The following is an 18556-nucleotide window of genomic DNA, read 5'->3' as shown; positions in this document are numbered from 1 at the left end:
AGAAAATCCCCACAATCCCTATTGATGATTCATTTATACTTTAACCCTTCACCCTTCTTTTATTAACTTTTGGCCCCCTAATCTATGTTCATTAGTATTTGACCCCCTTAACATAAAATCCTAGCTCCGCCCCTAACTCCAAAACCTCCATTGTCTCAAACTTTTGCCTGTGTTTAGATATGAGTGTCAATGTTCAAATAAGAACTTATTTAAGTAATTATTCAAAAGCCTATTTAGAAAAAAAGAATGTCACTCCCACCAGTCATAGGCTTTTTATGTTTGGATGCTTCTAATATCTCGAAACCAATTGGTGTTCCATCTGAGAAGATTGCAAATGCAAATGCCAAGTTGCCAATTATAAATTCATAACATCTCACTACGGGACCTGCATACAAAATTGTATCAACTCTAGCGTGTGCACCCTTTGTAGTCAGATATATGGTCGGAATTTTCAAGTCATCTCTTATCTTCTTATTAAAAAAAAAAAAACAGCATCAAATTCATAGATTACTTAACTGTCTTGCCCATCCTTGTGATTCTCCACGACATTTTGTCTTTATGTCAACAGTTCATCAAATTACATCTTACTATTAATATATTAATTGATTCTATTCAAATTTATTTTACAATTTTTTTTTCTATAAATGATGTCATTATTTATAAACCAAACGACTCGTATCATATTTTTTGGATTTAATTTTTACAAGACGGTACTCACAGCTCCTTGCATTGCAGCTGTACATCGGAAATATATCCCCATCAATAAATACATACAAATGCAAATACAAAGATGTTACTAATGCACAAAGGCTGTGAGGATCAAATATGAGTTCATTGTATTGATCATTGATTTGTATATAAAAAAAAAAAGAAGAACACAATTATCCAGCAATACACTGTTAAATATAGGGAAAATTTCTGATCAGTATTCTGTATTTTGGCTCGAGTGACAATTTGGTCCCCGAATTTTAAAATACAACAATCCAGTACTTGAACTTTCAAAATGTGACAATCCAGTACCTATCGTTAATCAGTCCGTTAATTGGTCGTTAAGTGATAATTTGGTCTCCGAAGTTTAAAATGCACAATTTAGTATCCGAACTTTCAGAATGTGACAATCCAGTACCTACCGTTAAGCAGTCCATTAATTAGCTGTTAAGTGAGAATTTGGACCCCAAACTTTAAAATGCGACAATCCAGGACCCGAACTTTCAAAATGTGACAATCCAGTACCGATTGTTAAGCAGTTTGTTAATTTGTCATTAAGTGACAATTTGGTTCCCAAACTTTAAAATGCTACAATCTAATACCTTGTACTTTGGCTCAAATGCCATATAATTCTCTTTATCAACCATCCAAAAGTTGACAAAAAACTGAACAGTCCCAAATCCTAGCCTATTCTTTTCAAAATTGTTGGTGATGGTTTAGAAGAATTTAGAATTTAGGACTGTTTATTTTATTATCAATGTTTGAATGGTTGATAAAGAGAATTAGATGACATTCTTAGGGCATTTTTTACTTTTCAAATGTCACTTAATGGTTGATTAATGGACTTGTTAACGGTGGATACTAGATTGTCACATTTTGAAAGTTTGGGTACTAGATTGTCACATTTTGAAAATTTGGGTACTGAAGTGTCGCATTTTAAAGTTCAGGGACCAAATTGTCTCTCGAGCCAAAGTACAGGGTACTGATTGGGAATTTTCTCTTAAATATATAGATTCCCAACCAACGAGTGGATAAAACTGACAAGGTGTCTATTCATCTCCCATTTGATTATTTTCCATGAAGAAAAGAGCAATCGTGTTTAATACAATATCATTTTGGATAAATCGAATGTACTACTAACAAGGCGCCCCTCATACCAACCTCAGGGTACATTGCAGCTGTGAATTGGAAACATCTTTTTTATGAATGACAATATCAAATGTGGGTGCTCAATGCACAACTGAAACTTGGTGTGAAGAACAAATCTGGATTTACCTTTTGCAATATAAACTTTTAATTGAATAGAAATGTCCCCGAAAAATAGAGTACTGGCCAATTGGTAAGGCCTCTTACTAGATGTAGTGGGGACTCGCCTGCACCAAGGTTTGGAGTTCACATTTGTGCCCCACAATGTCCCACAGCACATCCCCGCCTTGTATTGGGAACATCTCCCGATGATGACATCGGGTATGGTATTATCATCGGGAGATGTTCCCAAAACAAGGCGGGAATGCGCTGTGGGACACCCCGTGGTGGGACGCAGATCTGAACTCCAAGGTTTGGGGGATAGAGCCTACCCCTGTCCCCGTTGTGTAATAGCCTCATGGAGCCCAAAAAACACAAAAATAAAAAGAAACCTTCAGAATTCACCCATCAATTTATTCACCAGGGATTTTCTCCATTTGTAGAGGAGCCTTGTGCTGTGGGACGTTGTGGGGCACCCCTTGTGGTGTGCTGATGTGAACTCCTCTCTTACCTGAGTACAGCATTCCCCTCTATCTTACTCCTCACAGAGTCACAGACCTCCATCCACTTTCCTCCCAACTTCTAGAGTTTCATACCGCCTCAGCTAATACCATCGTCTTACACTCAAAAGGATTAGAATATCAATGCGCATCAATTGGGTATTGATGTCTATCCATAGACCGATATTCTTTATTTTATTTTATTTTATAATAATGAGAATGTCTTAAAAAAGTCTAATATCCTTTTCAAATGTATTTGGGTGCATAGATACCGATATGATATGCCCATACAAGGCACCGTACTTTTAATCCTTATTTATGATATCTGAAAAACTTCTGACCAATCAACTGGGATCATAAATGTGGTAGTCAATCATGTATTATTTTTCAAAATTTATGGGTGGGTCTTGATCGATCAAAACTCTTCCGATACCATATTTTTTCGGCATCATAGATTTTCCCACTACCAATTCTACTCTTTTATTTCTCACGAATGAAACAACCCCTTTATCACTTCTCACGTCATCTCTCTACTTTGGCATCACAAGTACAATAACGCTATGAATATGATAGGATTAGAAACGTATATATGCTATATCATTCAAATGGCTATGGCTTAACAACAATACGATACCTCACATTAGGGACATGTAGAATTGCCCCACTGTAAAATATGGATTTAACGTATACACTTCAGACATGAAAACATGTTCTATGATTGCCCCACTGTAAACCAAAGGCACTATGTATTACAGTAGACAGTCAAATATGGGATTGCAGTTCAAGTTGCAGACTTTCATGCAACATCTAACCCACCCACCTCCTTATCCCGGTATGCCCCCTCCTGGGCTCCAGGGTCATGTATTTACAGTGATATCGATGAACAATGTGAAATCTACTTTCCAACCCAAGACTTCATTAACACAAACCTCAAGCAGTGGGCTCCCAACTATACCAATATGAATTCAAGTATGTAGTGTATTCCTTTAACCTAATCGTATTTCAACATTGTTGAGTTGTGAGCCATAATCTAAAATACCAAGATTTAAAACCCGTTTTATCAACACCTCTTACTTGATCCAAGATGCACCCAACATCTTAGCCATAAAACTATACCGGTCAGCAGCTTCATCGATCTGCAAGACAAGGACCAATACCCAGCAGATTAAGCAATGAATGAGATTTAAATTCATGTAACAATTATTATTAGGAGAAAATATTGAAGACAAAGAACAAAGACCCATCAGATCATGCCAAGAATGGGATATTAATTTCATCCAAAAACAAATACTATCAAGAGAAAAATTCAGAGCAAATGATTACCAATTTCTGAGTAGGACGTCCAGCTCCATGCCCAGACTTACGATCAATCCGACCAATGATCGGGTTGGTTTGTGGGCTCTTCTCCAAGCTGTTGCAGAGGATATATTGCATGGTCTGAGGGTGAAAGAACAATGCCGGTGTAAACACAATGAAATGTTAGAACATAGACATACATTCATACATATAAATAAACCAGTGTTTTAAACGGCATGGGAGGCGTACGCCTGGAGGCGCTACGCTCCCAAAACGCCCTGAGGCGTATGCCAGAGGCGCTAACACCTCTAAGGCGTACACCTCAGGTACAAGAGGCTTACGCCTCTTGCGCTTTTTTCATGAGGTGTGCTAGAGGCGTATGCCTCATGCACATCTTATATAAAAAGACAAAAAAAAAAAAAGAAAAAAAAAAGCAAAGGAAAGGAAAGGAAAAGAAAGGGAAGGGAAGTGAAGGGAAGAAAAGATTTTTATTAAAAATGTTACGCATCTTTCTTCTTCTTAATATAAAAGAATTTTATTAAAAATAAAGAAAAAAATGAGATCCCCCCTTACTCTTCATCCTCTTAACCCCCCTCCTCTCAAGGAGGCTTACGTGTTTGGGAGGCTTGCGCCTCTTGCGTTATGAACTACACCTCATGCCTCTAGGTAGTGGAACGCCTCACATCATACCTCTGTGTTTTAAAGCATTGAAATAAACATGAATATAGGAAGGACCTACTAGCTCGTCAGTTGAACATTAAAAGCAAGTTCCATCATTCTAAACCACAAGTTGCACAACGTTTTGATAGTGGTGCAAATTAGGTACCCAACATGAAGAATTTACACCCCTTAGGTCAAGCCCCTTCAAATTTTAACAAATGCTCAAACCCAGGCCAGCCCATGTTGTGCCCCTAATTGAAATTATTTCACCCATCCAATTTGATAGCTGTTTACTTGATTTCCTTCCTAAATTCGGTATTTCAATTTCCCTCAAATATTCTACCAAAAAAAACTTGCCCTCAAATAAATAGTACATCAGATTCTATTGTCACACAACACTATATATATATATATATATATTTGTCAAGATCAAATTTTCTTTGTCCTTAAAGTAAATGGCATACTAAAATCCCTTATTTGTGATAATTTCATCTCCAGTCAGATCATAATACTCTACTTTTGTTTCACCTTCTATTAGTGGGTAAATCTATTTTAGAAGCTAAATTCTCAAAACATTTGTTATGAGGCTCTAGTGGAGAGCTTCACCAGTATATGCAAGTAAAAACATGCAATGCCTAGAAATCCTTAATTTTACACCTCTTATTAGCCAAATATGAAAAGAATTATAAAAGAAATATGGCATTTCAGATAATGATAATTCAGAACTTACTGCCAATAACTTCAATGAATGTAGTGGTACAACACGATCATCATGGTCAGCTGTCAAAAGCATTGTAGATGGGTACTGGCAAGTCTTATCATGAAGTTGTTCCCATGGTCTTCTAACATTATGAAGCGGTGAGTATCTGAGAAATAAACAAATGACCTCATGTCCCAAAGGTCTCAAAAGAAACAAAAAGAAAAGGAATGTATTTCACTTGACAGGGAAGTAGCTTTGGTCTTTGGATACAATATACCCCTTCTGGTGACATTTAGATATTAACTTAAACAATAAGACAGTTCTGAAACATACAGAAACTGCAAACTCAGCATTGAACAAAAAAAAAATGCAACAAGAATGACTCACTTAATTAACCACTGGAATTCTTCTTCCTTATCTGAGCAACCAAAATCAGAAGTCCATGCATGGCCTGGAAAAAAAATTAGGTAAATCAATATGCCACAATATGATATGCTAGCCAATGGACCAAAGGAATGTAGACCAACCTATTGTGAACTTGTGGAAACGCAACATGTCCATAACACCAACATGAGCCAGAGCACAACCAAAAAGATCAGGCCGCTGCCACCAAAAAGATTTTGTGATTTTCACTAAAAGATAATTTATCCAACAAATTTATGAATAAGAAGCACTACAAAAAAAAAGTTACCTGACTAATGCAAGCTGCAACAAGAAGTCCACCATTGCTTCCACCTTCAATGCATAGCTTCTTTGGTTGGGTATAACCAGCAGAGACAAGAAATTCTGCAGCAGAAATGAAGTCATCAAAGCAATTCTGCTTTTTTGCAAGTGATCCTGCTTTATGCCATGCTTCTCCATATTCTCCACCACCACGAATGTTGGCTATGCAGAAGACAGCACCTAAATGCCTCATAAGAATGGTGCGGCTGACACTAAATGATGGTGTAATGCTAATATTAAATCCACCATAACCATATAATAAACAAGGATGTGACCCGTCCAAAATGATATTCTTCCTAGACACAATGAACATTGGTATCTTGGTACCATCCTTGCTACCTACAAAAACCTGGAAGTAAAGATCCAATTAGTAGAAGAAAAGGAAAGAAAACAAGCATCACATCTCTCAAGGAAGTTGCACAGTATGTAACCAACATATAACACCCAACCAGAAAAAAAAAACACCAAAGACAGGTGGTTACAGTACTTATCATTGCTCTAGTACACTACAAGTCTAATTTAATTCTGGCAAAATAATCATGCTCACTAAGATGATGACTTGATTTTATTATTACTCCACTAACATGGTACCAGTTTCCTTATCCTACTGAAAATAAAGACAATATCCTATCATTCAAATTCAAACTAGAAAATAACTTTACAAAACAACTCCAAGCTCTATAATTCTTGGCAAAAAAAGAGTAGTAGATAAATACACATCATGGTCACAGTAATAAAAAAGCAGTATTATTACCTGATTAACCTGGAATTCCATGCGATCAAATCCAGGAACAACAATTTCCCGGAATATCTTCATTTCTGGGACCTCAGTTTCTAAATTGCACTGATAAATAATACCAGGTGTAAGGAAGCTGGTGAACCCAATAAAGATCTCATTGTCTTTGCGCCTTCCAGAACTCCCATATACCGTGCCAATATCAATAGGCAAATGATGTAGCAGTGAACCTGTTTTCAGGTCTCTTATCTGCAGAATGTACTTGACATCACTCAAGTAGCGTACCAGAATCTGGTTACTGTTGAAAGCATTGGCTGATACTAGCACATCCTTTTCAGATTCTTCGAGGACATTAGTCCAGACACATGGTTCATTGAGATCCACCCGAACTAGCTTATACTTTGGAGCTTCTTTATTAGTTTGGAAGGTAAACAGGGTTCCATCATTAGCAATAGCATGATAACTGGCATCAAAATTGTCAACAAGCTTGATAAAGGGAAGCCTTTCATTTCTGCCTTTAAAACCTTCAACTCCATCAGGAAGTGCAGATATGTCACAGTAGTAAAGCTTATTGACTGGATCACATCCCTCCTCTATATACAGTAGCACATACTGCAAAATAAGAGAAAGAACCGAGTCTATCCATAGAGAATTTTAAAAGAATTGTTGCAAACATCAATTGAAGAGTGAACACATAAAGACACAGGCACAGGAACACACACGCACACATGTATAATAAAAAAAGGCCTGGTAAAATAAAAAGCTCATTAACAATTGAAGAGTGAACGCACACACACACACACACACACACACACACACACACACAGACACACACACACACACACACACACAATATTAGCAAATACAATAGCAGGGAACAATTTGTGCAGAAATCCCAACCTATAGTCATTTTGGTTACTGCAAAAAATGGTTAAACATTTACTGCTATAATTTATAATCATATGTGCAATGAACCATTAAATGGTAAAGAAATCCAGACTAACAAAATAAAGACCACCCAATGAATAGCATTTGAAATTATTTTCCTTCTTGAACTTATAAATATCCAAGGATTATCTGTTATATAAACAAACTCAACAAAAGGGGTGAAGCTTATTCTTAGGAATGAAATTTGTTAATGAAAGTAGCTTATTTTGATTGGGATGATTCCAATCATATCATCTCCATCCTTCAGAAAAATATACATTATCTTTGATTTCAGTTCCTGACAATTATAAATTAAAAAAAAAAAATCAGGGTGAGGCAATGAATTTGCATATTAGAAATTTACAATGCTACTTACGCACCTTCATATATAAATGAAAAAGGAGCTTGATTATTAGTATATGCCACAAATAATATTGACCATTGAAAGTATCAATTTTTCATATTAACTCTGCCTGCCTAATAAGAAGGATTTATTCTCACCATCCGGTAAGGGTTTTGGGACTCAAATTTGCCCCATTAACAGGGGAATGGAGCCATTTTCGGCCCCAAACCCATTTGCCACATTGAAGGTTCCTTTGCTGGTCAGCATTATCTCTTGAAAAGTATCCCCTTCCCCTTGAAGTTCAACCAGCATTAGCAGAAAATAGCCCATATGATATTTCAAATTTGGACAAAGGGATACAATGACATTGAAAAGAAATATAAGGCTGTATTTGGAGCAAGCACAAGGAAATGGAAATAAATTCAACTTATTCCTAGATTCCACTCATGTTGACAATATTCGGATGGTACATTCCATCACCACCCCCAAGAAAAAAAAATAATAAGCCAAACTTTCTCATCCTGCTCAAATCAAAGGGATTACTCGCAGACATGAGGGAACCGATTACCCCAAATAGTTGGGATTCCTGAGTTGAGTATAGTATGAGAGAACCAACTCCACCTCTGCACCCTAGTTCCAAATACAATTAGAAATATTCATAGCAGTTCCAGGGAAAAAAATCCCATGTACTGGTAAGGAAACAAAGAGAACACCATATTAGAAAATCAAATATCATTTTCCTCAAGGGATTTGAGAGACCATTAAAAGCATTCTACATCAGGTTATCAACAAGTAGGCTATGTATCACTTATACCTCTTCAATTGTTCTGTCAGACTCATTCCCCAAATTTGAGTTTCATTTCAAGATAGAAGATAGGATGACAATCAAAAGATGAAGCTGGAAACATAAACATCAGAAAGACGAAGCTGGAAACATAAACATCATAAACAATCTCCCGGTCCCGGTATGACATTTGGGATGGATGTATCCTCCCATCCTTGGTCTTGTTTGGCATGAGTCCAATGTGATCAAACCAAAATTGACAAGGCAAACCAGAGAATTGGAATAGGCTGTTTGTAAATGTTACCAAGAGATGCGATTTACCTTCCCGTCGTCCATTACTTGGACTGAAAACAGATATTTTGGATTGTCGGAATCTTTCCAGCATAGAATGTCTTCGGATTGATCCGTACCCAAGAAATGATAGTAAAGCTCGTGATAAAGATTAACATCCGTCTCGGTACCGGCATCTAACTTTCCTCCTTCCCTACAATTCAATACCCACCATCGTCATGAATTTAATATGCCAGACCCAGAACACCACAAATGGGAAGGCATTGATCCATCCTACTTAGCGGTTGCAGAAATAACCAAAAAAAGTTGGATAGCAGCTGTTAAAGAGTCCTTATTCCTTACTTAGGAGCCGGAAAGCGGCTATAGAAGAACCCTTTATTATCATGAGTCCAACTGATAGACGAAAATTTAACCTGTAACAAGCAGATATATAAAATGAACTCGTATCTACCAAGAAGAACACTGTTTGAACTATTCCATTATGTGTATCTGAGGAAATGCTTGTTCACTCACCCAGGATAGAGTATCAGGCTCGACGGTCTTATCATCGACCCGCATTACTTTGATTGTCACCCAATCACTGCCACTAGAACTAAGCCCGTAAGCTAAGTACTTAGCATCCTCGCTAATGGCATATGCGTTCAGAGCAACAGTTCCATCCCCGCTAAGCGCATTGGGATCGAGCAAAACCTCTGCCTTCGCATCTAAACTACCCTGAAATAGGTACACGTCAAGCCATGAATCCGCAGACCCATTAAAAGTTCACCTACTTTCTCCCTCTCTTAACATTTCAACTTTAACTCGAGCCCACCCACAGTCCACAGACCTGCACATAGAGGACGCTCTGGGCTTGAAGACCGGTGTTATGAGAGTAGAAGTATTTATCCCCCCGCCTGAACGGGACATCGAACCGAGGGTGATCGAAAAGCCTCGTAATCTCCTGGCGAAGTTTCTCTCTCGTATCACATGTAGCAAGCACCGAATCCGTCAATTTTACCTGCTTCTCAACGAAATCTTTGACTTCGTCGGCATCGGGGTCTTCGAGCCTGACCAGAAAACATCAAATTCAGGACAAACTATGCAGATGGGTGAGAAAGAATTGCAAAAGAAGCACAAGTACCATCGATACGGATCAGATATCTTAACGCCATGATAGTCATCGACGACCGATTCATCTCTTCGGGCGAAAGGGTACTGTAAGGGAAAATCTGCGACGGTAGATTGAGAACCCATGCTAGGATTGGAAGAGAGAGCGCGAAGGAATGGGAGAGGTGGGAGACGAGAATGAGAAGGTTTGGGAGGAAGGAAACGAGTTGAATAAGATTTTGGTTCTTCATTACTACAGCTGCACTTAAAGCAACGGAAGATTGGTGGCAGCCGCCGTCGGGTGTTGAAGTTGAAGGTAAGAAAAGGGAAGAGGATGTCGTGGGGGTGGCGGAGATGTGAGAACATAGCTCACCGGTATCTATGACCGTTGCTCGCTCATGCCCATCAGCTTATGGTTTAGGCGGGAAGGATGTCGTCATGGTGTCGCCATTTTTTGTTGGGTGTGTTGTCATCAGGACCATCAATGTTGTGGTTAAAGCTTCGTATCTTGGGATATCATTTTGATACATACTTCACGCTTGCTCGTGGTCGTGGGATAGCCCTACCTCCGAGTAACAAATGGGTGTCATCTAGAATTAGAGATTCTCATCTATATATCCCGTTGACATAAGGAAAACGGACAGAAAACCTTACCTTAGTTTTCATCCTTGGGAAAAGATGGGATGATATGGGATGGGATGGAATGGAATGAGAAAGTATACAAAATTATTTATCCATTGTTTGGTTTTATATATGGAAAAATAATAGGAAAACATTCTTATAAGGAAGAAGAGAGAAGAAGGTGAGGAAGAAGAGAGAAGAGGAAGATGGAGGGACAGACAGAGAACTCCATGACAGAAGCTTTGATCTGTGTTTGCGAACCCAGATTTAAGTTCTGCCATGGCAGAAAACCTTCGATTTGTGTTTGTGTCGACCTGGGTTCTACCATAGCGGAAACATCTTCAACGGTGGTTATCAACAACAACGGTAGTTACTAGCAGCGATGATGGTGCAGCAACGACGGTGGTTACTAGCAGCGGCGAGGCAAAGGATGAAGATGAAGAAACTAGAGTTTTCTCGAATTTTCCCACCAGGGTCGCCAAATTTTGGTGCGACCCCGATTCCACAATTTTGGGATCTCGCATCCCACTTTTTTTTCATCCCATCCCCCTGTTTCCCTTGAAACAAATGAGAAAAAAAAGGGAATATTCTCATCCCACCCCACAAACCAAACAGAGCCTTAATTCCGATACTAAAGGGAAAATTCCCATCAACATCCTATACTTTGTGCCTAGTGGCACTTTGGTCCTCAAACTTTAAAATAGGAAAAGTCAGTATCTGAACTTTCAAAACATGACAATCCAGTACCTATTGTTAACTAGTTGTTAATCAGTCGTTAAGTGACATTTGAAAAAGACAAATGCCCTTCAAGTGTCATCTAATTTTCTTTATCAACCATTCAAACATTGACAAAAAATTAACAATCTCAAATCCTTACCTCTTTTATTCAAGAAAGTTGATGTGACAGAATGCCCATTCAAACATGAATCCCAACTTTATTGAATGGAAAAGGCAAATATTTGGGATTGTTAATTTTTTGTCAACATTTAGATGGTTGATTAAGAAAATTAAATAACACTTGAAGGGCATTTGTGCCTTTTTCAAATGCCACCTAACGACTGGTTAACAACTACTTAAAAGGCAGGTACTGGATTGTCATATTTTAAAAGTTTGGATACTGAAATATCGCATTTTAAAGTTTGGGAACCAAAGTGCCACTAGGCCCAAAGTATAGGGTACTAATCGGCAATTTTCCCTTTCTTATTGTATTTGTATTTGACAATAAAGATTAGTGAAATGCATTAGTTTTTCAAAAATATCCATTTTATTAAGACAACGATGGAAGAGAGGTAAATGTTGTAGGGATAATTTTTGCTAAAGTGAAATCTTAAGGGAGATTATCATGATTGTGGGGAACTTCAAGAGAGGCTATTATGATTGTTAGAAACTTCAGCGGAGGTCTTTATATTTTACCCTAACTTTTATTATTAATCATGACAAATGCTAGCCAATGGGGGAATTCTCATCGACTCCACCACACCTAAGGCTCTGTTTGTTTACTAAGAAAGGGATGAGAAAGAGAATATTCCCAAATGATTCTCCCTTTCTTGTGTTTGTTTGTTGGTAAACGCTAAGAAAATTGCTCGGGCTTTGTGAGAGCAAGAAGTCCATCATCTCCTCTCTCTCTCTCTCTCACCACTAACCATCTTCTTTCTGTTATCAGCACCTCCACCACCGCCGCCGATCATCACCACATCCTCCTCCAGCATCCCAACCATAACCTCCTCTATATTCGCTCATTCGCCTACTCCTCAACGGAGGAGGTTGCTGTTGAGCGTCACCGCCTCCATATTAAACCCCCACTCCACGCCCTCCGCAGAGACCCTAATGCACCATGCCCGCGTCCTGGAGACCAGACGCACAAACAACGCTTTTCATCTCTTTTTGTTGCTGTTGCGAAGTGAAGCCTCTCGCTCCGATGGCGGAGAAGAAGCCCCCTGAGTCTCAACGATCTCCACAGTCGCCTTCTCGAAGACTTGTCTTCCCACCGCCAACCACCCAAACCCTCACAGGACCCGGAGCAACCTCGCAAGGTCAAACTAGAGGGTCGACATCGACTTCGAGAGATGATGACGATGAAACTGTGTTTGATGCACCTAGTTTTGCAGGAATCACAGATTTTGATTCCCCGCCTGCAAAGAACGCCACCGAGAGTGCCCCAGCTGTGGTTACGAATTTAGGGATTTTGATTCTCCACCCGGAAAAACCATTCCCAATGACGCTGCCGGCGGTGGAAACGAGATTAGAGACATACTCAACGAGTTAAGCTCTAGATTTGAATATCTGTCGATTGAGAAGAGAAAACAAATCCCTAAAACGGCTGAACCAATTGAAGGATCTACTAATCTTTTTAGAGATGAAGTGCCCAAGAAACAGGAGGACGTTTCCGTTGTTCCTGAATACGCCAATGTTTCTTCCCCATTCCCTCTCACATCTGACCCGTCTGGTTCCTCGTCCGACGTTGTTATTTAGTTTAAGGATGCAAAGAATGTTGGGCGTTGTTGCTCCATGCCCGCCTCCGTATTGAACCCCCACTCTCCGCTGAAAGCTCAGCCATTTTCTCCTATAAATTTTCTTGCAAAACAGACACTAGAAAGTGGATTTTCTCACATAAAATTTCTCAGCAAACAAACACATTATAACTAACTGAGAAATTAAATTTTCCTCTTCTCATCCCATCCTTTCTCAGTCCAATTTTCTCAACAATCAAACAGACCCTAAAGGTGTAAATCAGGCTTAGGCGACTCATGCTTTTGGTGGGTCATGTCGTGTTAATCAACAGGTTGGTTCAGGCTATACTTGCTGCTTTTGGGATACTTCAGAAGTTTGGCCTGGCACGATTCAGGCGAACTTGGGTCAGGTTGGTCCGTAAATCTAGCCAAGCTATGAGAGGTATATTTAAAAAAATGAAAAAATAATGAAAATTTTAAAATAAATTAACAAAATTTAAAAATTTTGAAAAAAATCTTAAAATTTTATTTTATATAAAATTTGATATATACAATAATAAAATGAAATTAAAGAAATAAATATACTAAAATTGAAAAGAAATAAATATATATTAGATTATATATTATTATATATATAATATAGTATATATATGGGTTAGGTTAGGTTGTGCCACGAGCTTGTGCCAACACGGCCCACGTTGTCCTACTATATTGTGCCAACTCGTGGGCCTAAAAATCTAAGCCCAACACAACTCGCATGTTGTCGTGTTGAGTCGTGCCAAGCCTAGCCCAAATCATGTTGGGTCATGTCGTGTCACGAGCAACACAACCATAACACATCCAACCGTGCATTGGAAACATCTTCCAATGACAAGTACGAGACTTGTTTTCAATGCATGCTGAGATTGGGAATTTAGGAAAACCCAGGATTTTTCAATAAAAACATTTTGTTTTCTTGGTGACCCGTTACCCAATGGGGATGAGATTCTTTGGGTCCGGAGACTAAGGTATGGTGCGGGAAGGTGTTAGGCACCCCACACATGCCCGATTAAACCAGCCTCTACTTCACCAAAGTTCCAAGGATAATTTTATAATTTTTGGGCATTAAAAAAAGAAAATTTTTAAAGAGGGCTAATTCAAATTAACAAACATAACACAAATATGAGAAAAAGATCTAGTATTACATGAAAATGAATTTATTAGTAAACAAAATAGGAAAAGGAACTATGAAAAACTAAGAGATTGGCGATATTATAAAAGATGTATTCAATCCATAAATCAAATATATGCAAGAAGAAAACTCAAAATAGAAAGACAATACTAGTTAGAAAATAAATGACTAGTAAACTAGAACCACAAACCTAGCTACTAAATATCCTATTTATAAAAAAAATTCTGAATGCAACGTCTAAAAACGTGATCTATTCAATCTTAATGGAAAATTCCTAAAGAAATTTCCCACCTTGTATGCTGAAAATAGAAGAAAAGCGGGATGGATACATAAACAAATGATCTAGCCTATAAACTAACAAGTGTATTAAACTAAAAATGCTGATGGCAATGAAAAATAAAAAATAAACGGAGTCAATGTTAAATGAGTACAGGCCTAAATAACGCATATGATGGGAATGGTGGAAAAGATATAAACAAACTATCAGTAAATCACACGAGGACTAACCAATTATTGATGAAATGTAAGCAACCTTATTTACATGAACTAATGACTATTGAGAAATTTGATTATCACTATAAAAGATAAATAGCTACTAGTGAAAATAATCTCTCATCGATCAAACCAATAACAAAGATGTTGCGGAAAGCTTTGAAAGAAACATACGACTACTTGATCAAGCTGATAAAATAAACCCTTAACAGTTATTAGCAATAATGAGCAAATCAAACAAAGGAACCCCAGATCGTGAACTCACCTTGAATACGATTGATCCAGAGGCAAGAAAAATGCATTTAGCAACAGATATGTTTGGACCGAGGAATAAGAAAGTGTTGTTCATGTAGCCCAGTAAACAGTGTTGGACGTCTTCAACATTTCTACAATAACTTCGGACTTCAAGAATGCTTCAACTTTCTTCTTCAATGTGGCTTGACTTAGGGGTTCTTAGACTTAAGATTGATGTAGTGGGATAGAAGGATGGGAGAATGTGAATGGGGGAATTATTGGATGTGAATGGGGGTATTCTCTATACTAGTGAGTATAGAGTAATTGCTCTAGGCTTTCTTGTGTGCTTAGGATGTGAGAAAGATGTGGTACTTATAGATTTTTTGAGAGGGGAATGGAGGGCTGAAATGAGAGACAAGGGATATCAATGTTTCATGTTTAAATGGTTTTTAGAGGGAGATTGATTGACAGAATGAGCTGTCAATACAACATTGTGAGAGATTTTCTCAATCAATCAAGACAAAGAGTGAAAGATTTCACCAATTTATCTGAATTGGACATTCCAAGTTTAAGTAATTGGCTTGATTGATTGGAAGTTATACCTGGCCAAATCTTAGATTTTTAAGATGTTTTTAGAGGTTGAGGGGAAATTTTGATCGTGGAATGCCCTAGGTTCGAAGTTACTATGAAGAGGATTCTAAATGGAGGGTCTGGATCGAGTCTAGCTTTCGGGTCTCAAGATGGAGGGGTTAACGGTGTCGAAATTGGGCAATCTTGGTGTCGTTGGATTCGGATTTTTGGGCTCTACGTACCTATGGTCTTGGATTTTGGATTTGATCTGAAATGAGGATTATGATTAAAATGACTCCAATCAGATAATAAGAATCAGTTTCAGCTTCAGGTTTCAAGATGAAGGGGTAAACGGTGTTGGATTTGGATGATCTTTGTGTCATTGGGTTTGGATTTATAGGCTCTACATACCTATGGTCTTGGATCCTTAAGGCTCTAATTTTTGTAAAATTTCAAAAACACCCCTGATTTGACTAAGATGTTAGATGAAGCATGCTTGAAGCTCAAAATGCTGTTAAAAGACTAAAGAGTGCAAAAATTGGGTATCTAGAAGGCACATGTGGGAATATAAGGAGATGTTTCAAATACATGATGAATGTACATGTAGGGTATGTATGGGATTTGCTTTAAGAGGAGCCCATCCAGATTCTGATTGAGGTGTGTTCTATGGAATGTAAAACCTTATAATGGATTTTTGGTTCCGACAACTCCTAAATTTTGTAAAAATGCCAATTGTTACCTTAAATAATTAAAAGGGCCGTTTTCAACTCCAAACTTTGGTGTCAACCTTAGGCAAAAAGACATGACATTAGATACATCATTCACAAATCCCTTAAACAATGAATAAAATATTAAAAAATGCTGATATGACATTATTCAATTAAAAATTTTAAAAATTACAATTGAGTCTCACAAAACTATAGCATGTTAAATCTCACATATTACCAAGAATAAAATAAAAAAATATTTAATTTATAAATTAATAAATGTTAAAAATAATATATAAGTGGATCCACTAGAAATTTCCTCTTTAAGAGAAAAATAATAGGTGGATCCCTCTCTTTCTCTCTCTCACACACAACACACACTCACATTTTCTCACCCATTTGGTTGTCTTCTCCTTCCCCTATCCTCCTTTCTACCCGCCACCACCATTGCAACTCTCATCTGTGGTGGTTGTCTTCCTTTCACACTTTTCCTCTCTCTCTCACACACACATTTGCTTGGCCATTCGGCTGTCTTCTCCCTACCCTATCTTTCTACCAGTCACTGGCACTGCCACTAAAACTCTCAGCGGTGGTTCCCTTTGTGAGTTTCAGGAATATCCCCATTCATAGGTCCGAGATCTACATCTATGAATTCAAAGGTCCGAATGATCAACTCTGCAATCAGTTGTTAGAATCAATAGGTGTTCAAATCGTTCATTTGAATAAAACACACACTCTCTCTCTCTCCTCTTTTTCTTCTTCTTCCTCGACGCTGGCATGTTCATTGTCGTTCCTAGGCAAGCAAAGGATGTTTGCAGCGGTGGTTCCTTTGATCTTCCACTGTCATCCCTAGTAGAACAAAAGGACGTTTGTAGCTGGTTCTCCTTTCCCTGCCGTCCTCGTATCAATCATCCATATTGAATTGAACGGCGGCAATGGTAAACTGAATGCTGGTAGTGGAGATGGTGATAATATAATACCATCTACAGAGTCAGTCTCATTAGGTGGTCTCTGTTGCATTGTAAATTGCTTTTCTTTATGATGAAAATATTTTGTGTTTTTGCTATAGTTGCTGTGTTTCGAAATTCCATAAGCTTCTCTCTTTTTAATTTTGAGGGATTTAGGTAAATTTTAAGGCAAAGACATTGCGAGAATTAAAAGGGGCAAAGGCGAGATATCAAGGCTGGAAATTTGAAGCGAGCAACGATGCTTGCTTTAATTTGAAACCGGACGACAACATTGTTCTTGCTTTCATTTGAAGCGAGCAACGATGCTTACCATTCCAGGACGACAACATTGTGACCATGTTCATGCATAAGAAGATTTACATCGATTGCAGGAGAAATCTTCACGGTGGCACCGTCGTTCTTGGTGGTGGAAGTGAAAAAGGACGGAGGAAATGCTTTGGAGTATAATCAGTTTTGTAGAAAGGAGCTCCGACGGGCTTTGAAGGACATTATCTGGTCATCTCAAATCTCGGCGAAGAACATCCGACGCCTGTTTGGAGAAGCAAAGCGGGGGAGAGGGGAAATTAGGAATTAAGATTATTATTAAATAAAAAAATATGTTTTTATTTTTATTCTTGTCAAATATGAATAAAAAGGAAATTTCAGGTGAGACCCACCTATGGACCCACTTATGTATTATTTTTAATATTTATTAATTTATATATTAAATATTTTTTTTTATTTTATTCTTGGTAATGTATGAGATTTAATATGTTATAGTTTGAGTGGAACTCATTTGTAATTTTTCAATTTTTTTAGTTGAATAGTTTTAAATCCACATTTTTAATATTTTATTTATTATTTAACGGATTTGTGAACGAGGTCTAAAATGTTGTGTCTTTTTGTCTAACATTGGCTGATGTAGCGCGATCTGGTCACTCCTAACTGGCACTCACATGGCTCCTGAAAGATACCTAAGATGAAGAAGAAGAAGAAGAAGAATCCCCGAGGGCTTACCTGGCGGGAATACTCCGATGCTTAAGTTAATACTTTGTAGGAGAAGCAAGGAGAAGACAAAGGCTAAGATTGCAGATAGTGCGTTATCGCTATACTCAAGAGATTAGAAGTCTTAAGAAGAAGTTTCTCTTCTGCCCTAAGGGCTTTTATTGGGGCGTTCATGTCAAGTTGGGCATAATCACCACTGGGCTCCTACCACAGCCGTTACCTGCCAGGGCTGCGCAGGTGACCGTTGTGACGTACTTCTCGCCCGGGTGAGTGACACGTCTCCAAAGTGACAGGCACGCCTCCGCCTATTGAGAGACGTGGACGCAGACTATTGAAAGGATAGGGATTGCGCTGTCAATA

General features: G+C 38.2%; 1 protein-coding gene across 1 annotated transcript; it reads right to left on the bottom strand.

Annotated features, from left to right (window-relative positions):
- Positions 1 to 3069: 3069 nt before the first annotated feature.
- LOC148849401 (uncharacterized) lies at positions 3070 to 10587 on the bottom strand. Its single transcript, XM_088951826.1, has 12 exons — positions 10034 to 10587; positions 9740 to 9959; positions 9427 to 9627; positions 9256 to 9326; positions 8944 to 9106; positions 6587 to 7180; positions 5801 to 6181; positions 5637 to 5712; positions 5497 to 5560; positions 5140 to 5275; positions 3777 to 3890; positions 3070 to 3589 (listed from the first exon to the last, which is right to left on the bottom strand). The coding sequence occupies exons 1-12, from the start codon at positions 10363 to 10365 to the stop codon at positions 3524 to 3526; spliced, it is 2418 nt and encodes an 805-aa protein (XP_088807952.1). The 5' UTR covers positions 10366 to 10587; the 3' UTR covers positions 3070 to 3523.
- Between the last annotated feature and the right edge of the window lie 7969 nt (positions 10588 to 18556).

The sequence above is a fragment of the Nelumbo lutea genome, chromosome 6 (genome assembly GCF_056320005.1).
Source record: "Nelumbo lutea isolate HS-2025 chromosome 6, American lotus-T2T, whole genome shotgun sequence".
Lineage (NCBI taxonomy): Eukaryota > Viridiplantae > Streptophyta > Magnoliopsida > Proteales > Nelumbonaceae > Nelumbo > Nelumbo lutea.
The sequence above is the reverse complement of the archived record's forward strand: the minus strand, read 5'-3'. Positions and strand labels throughout refer to the sequence as shown.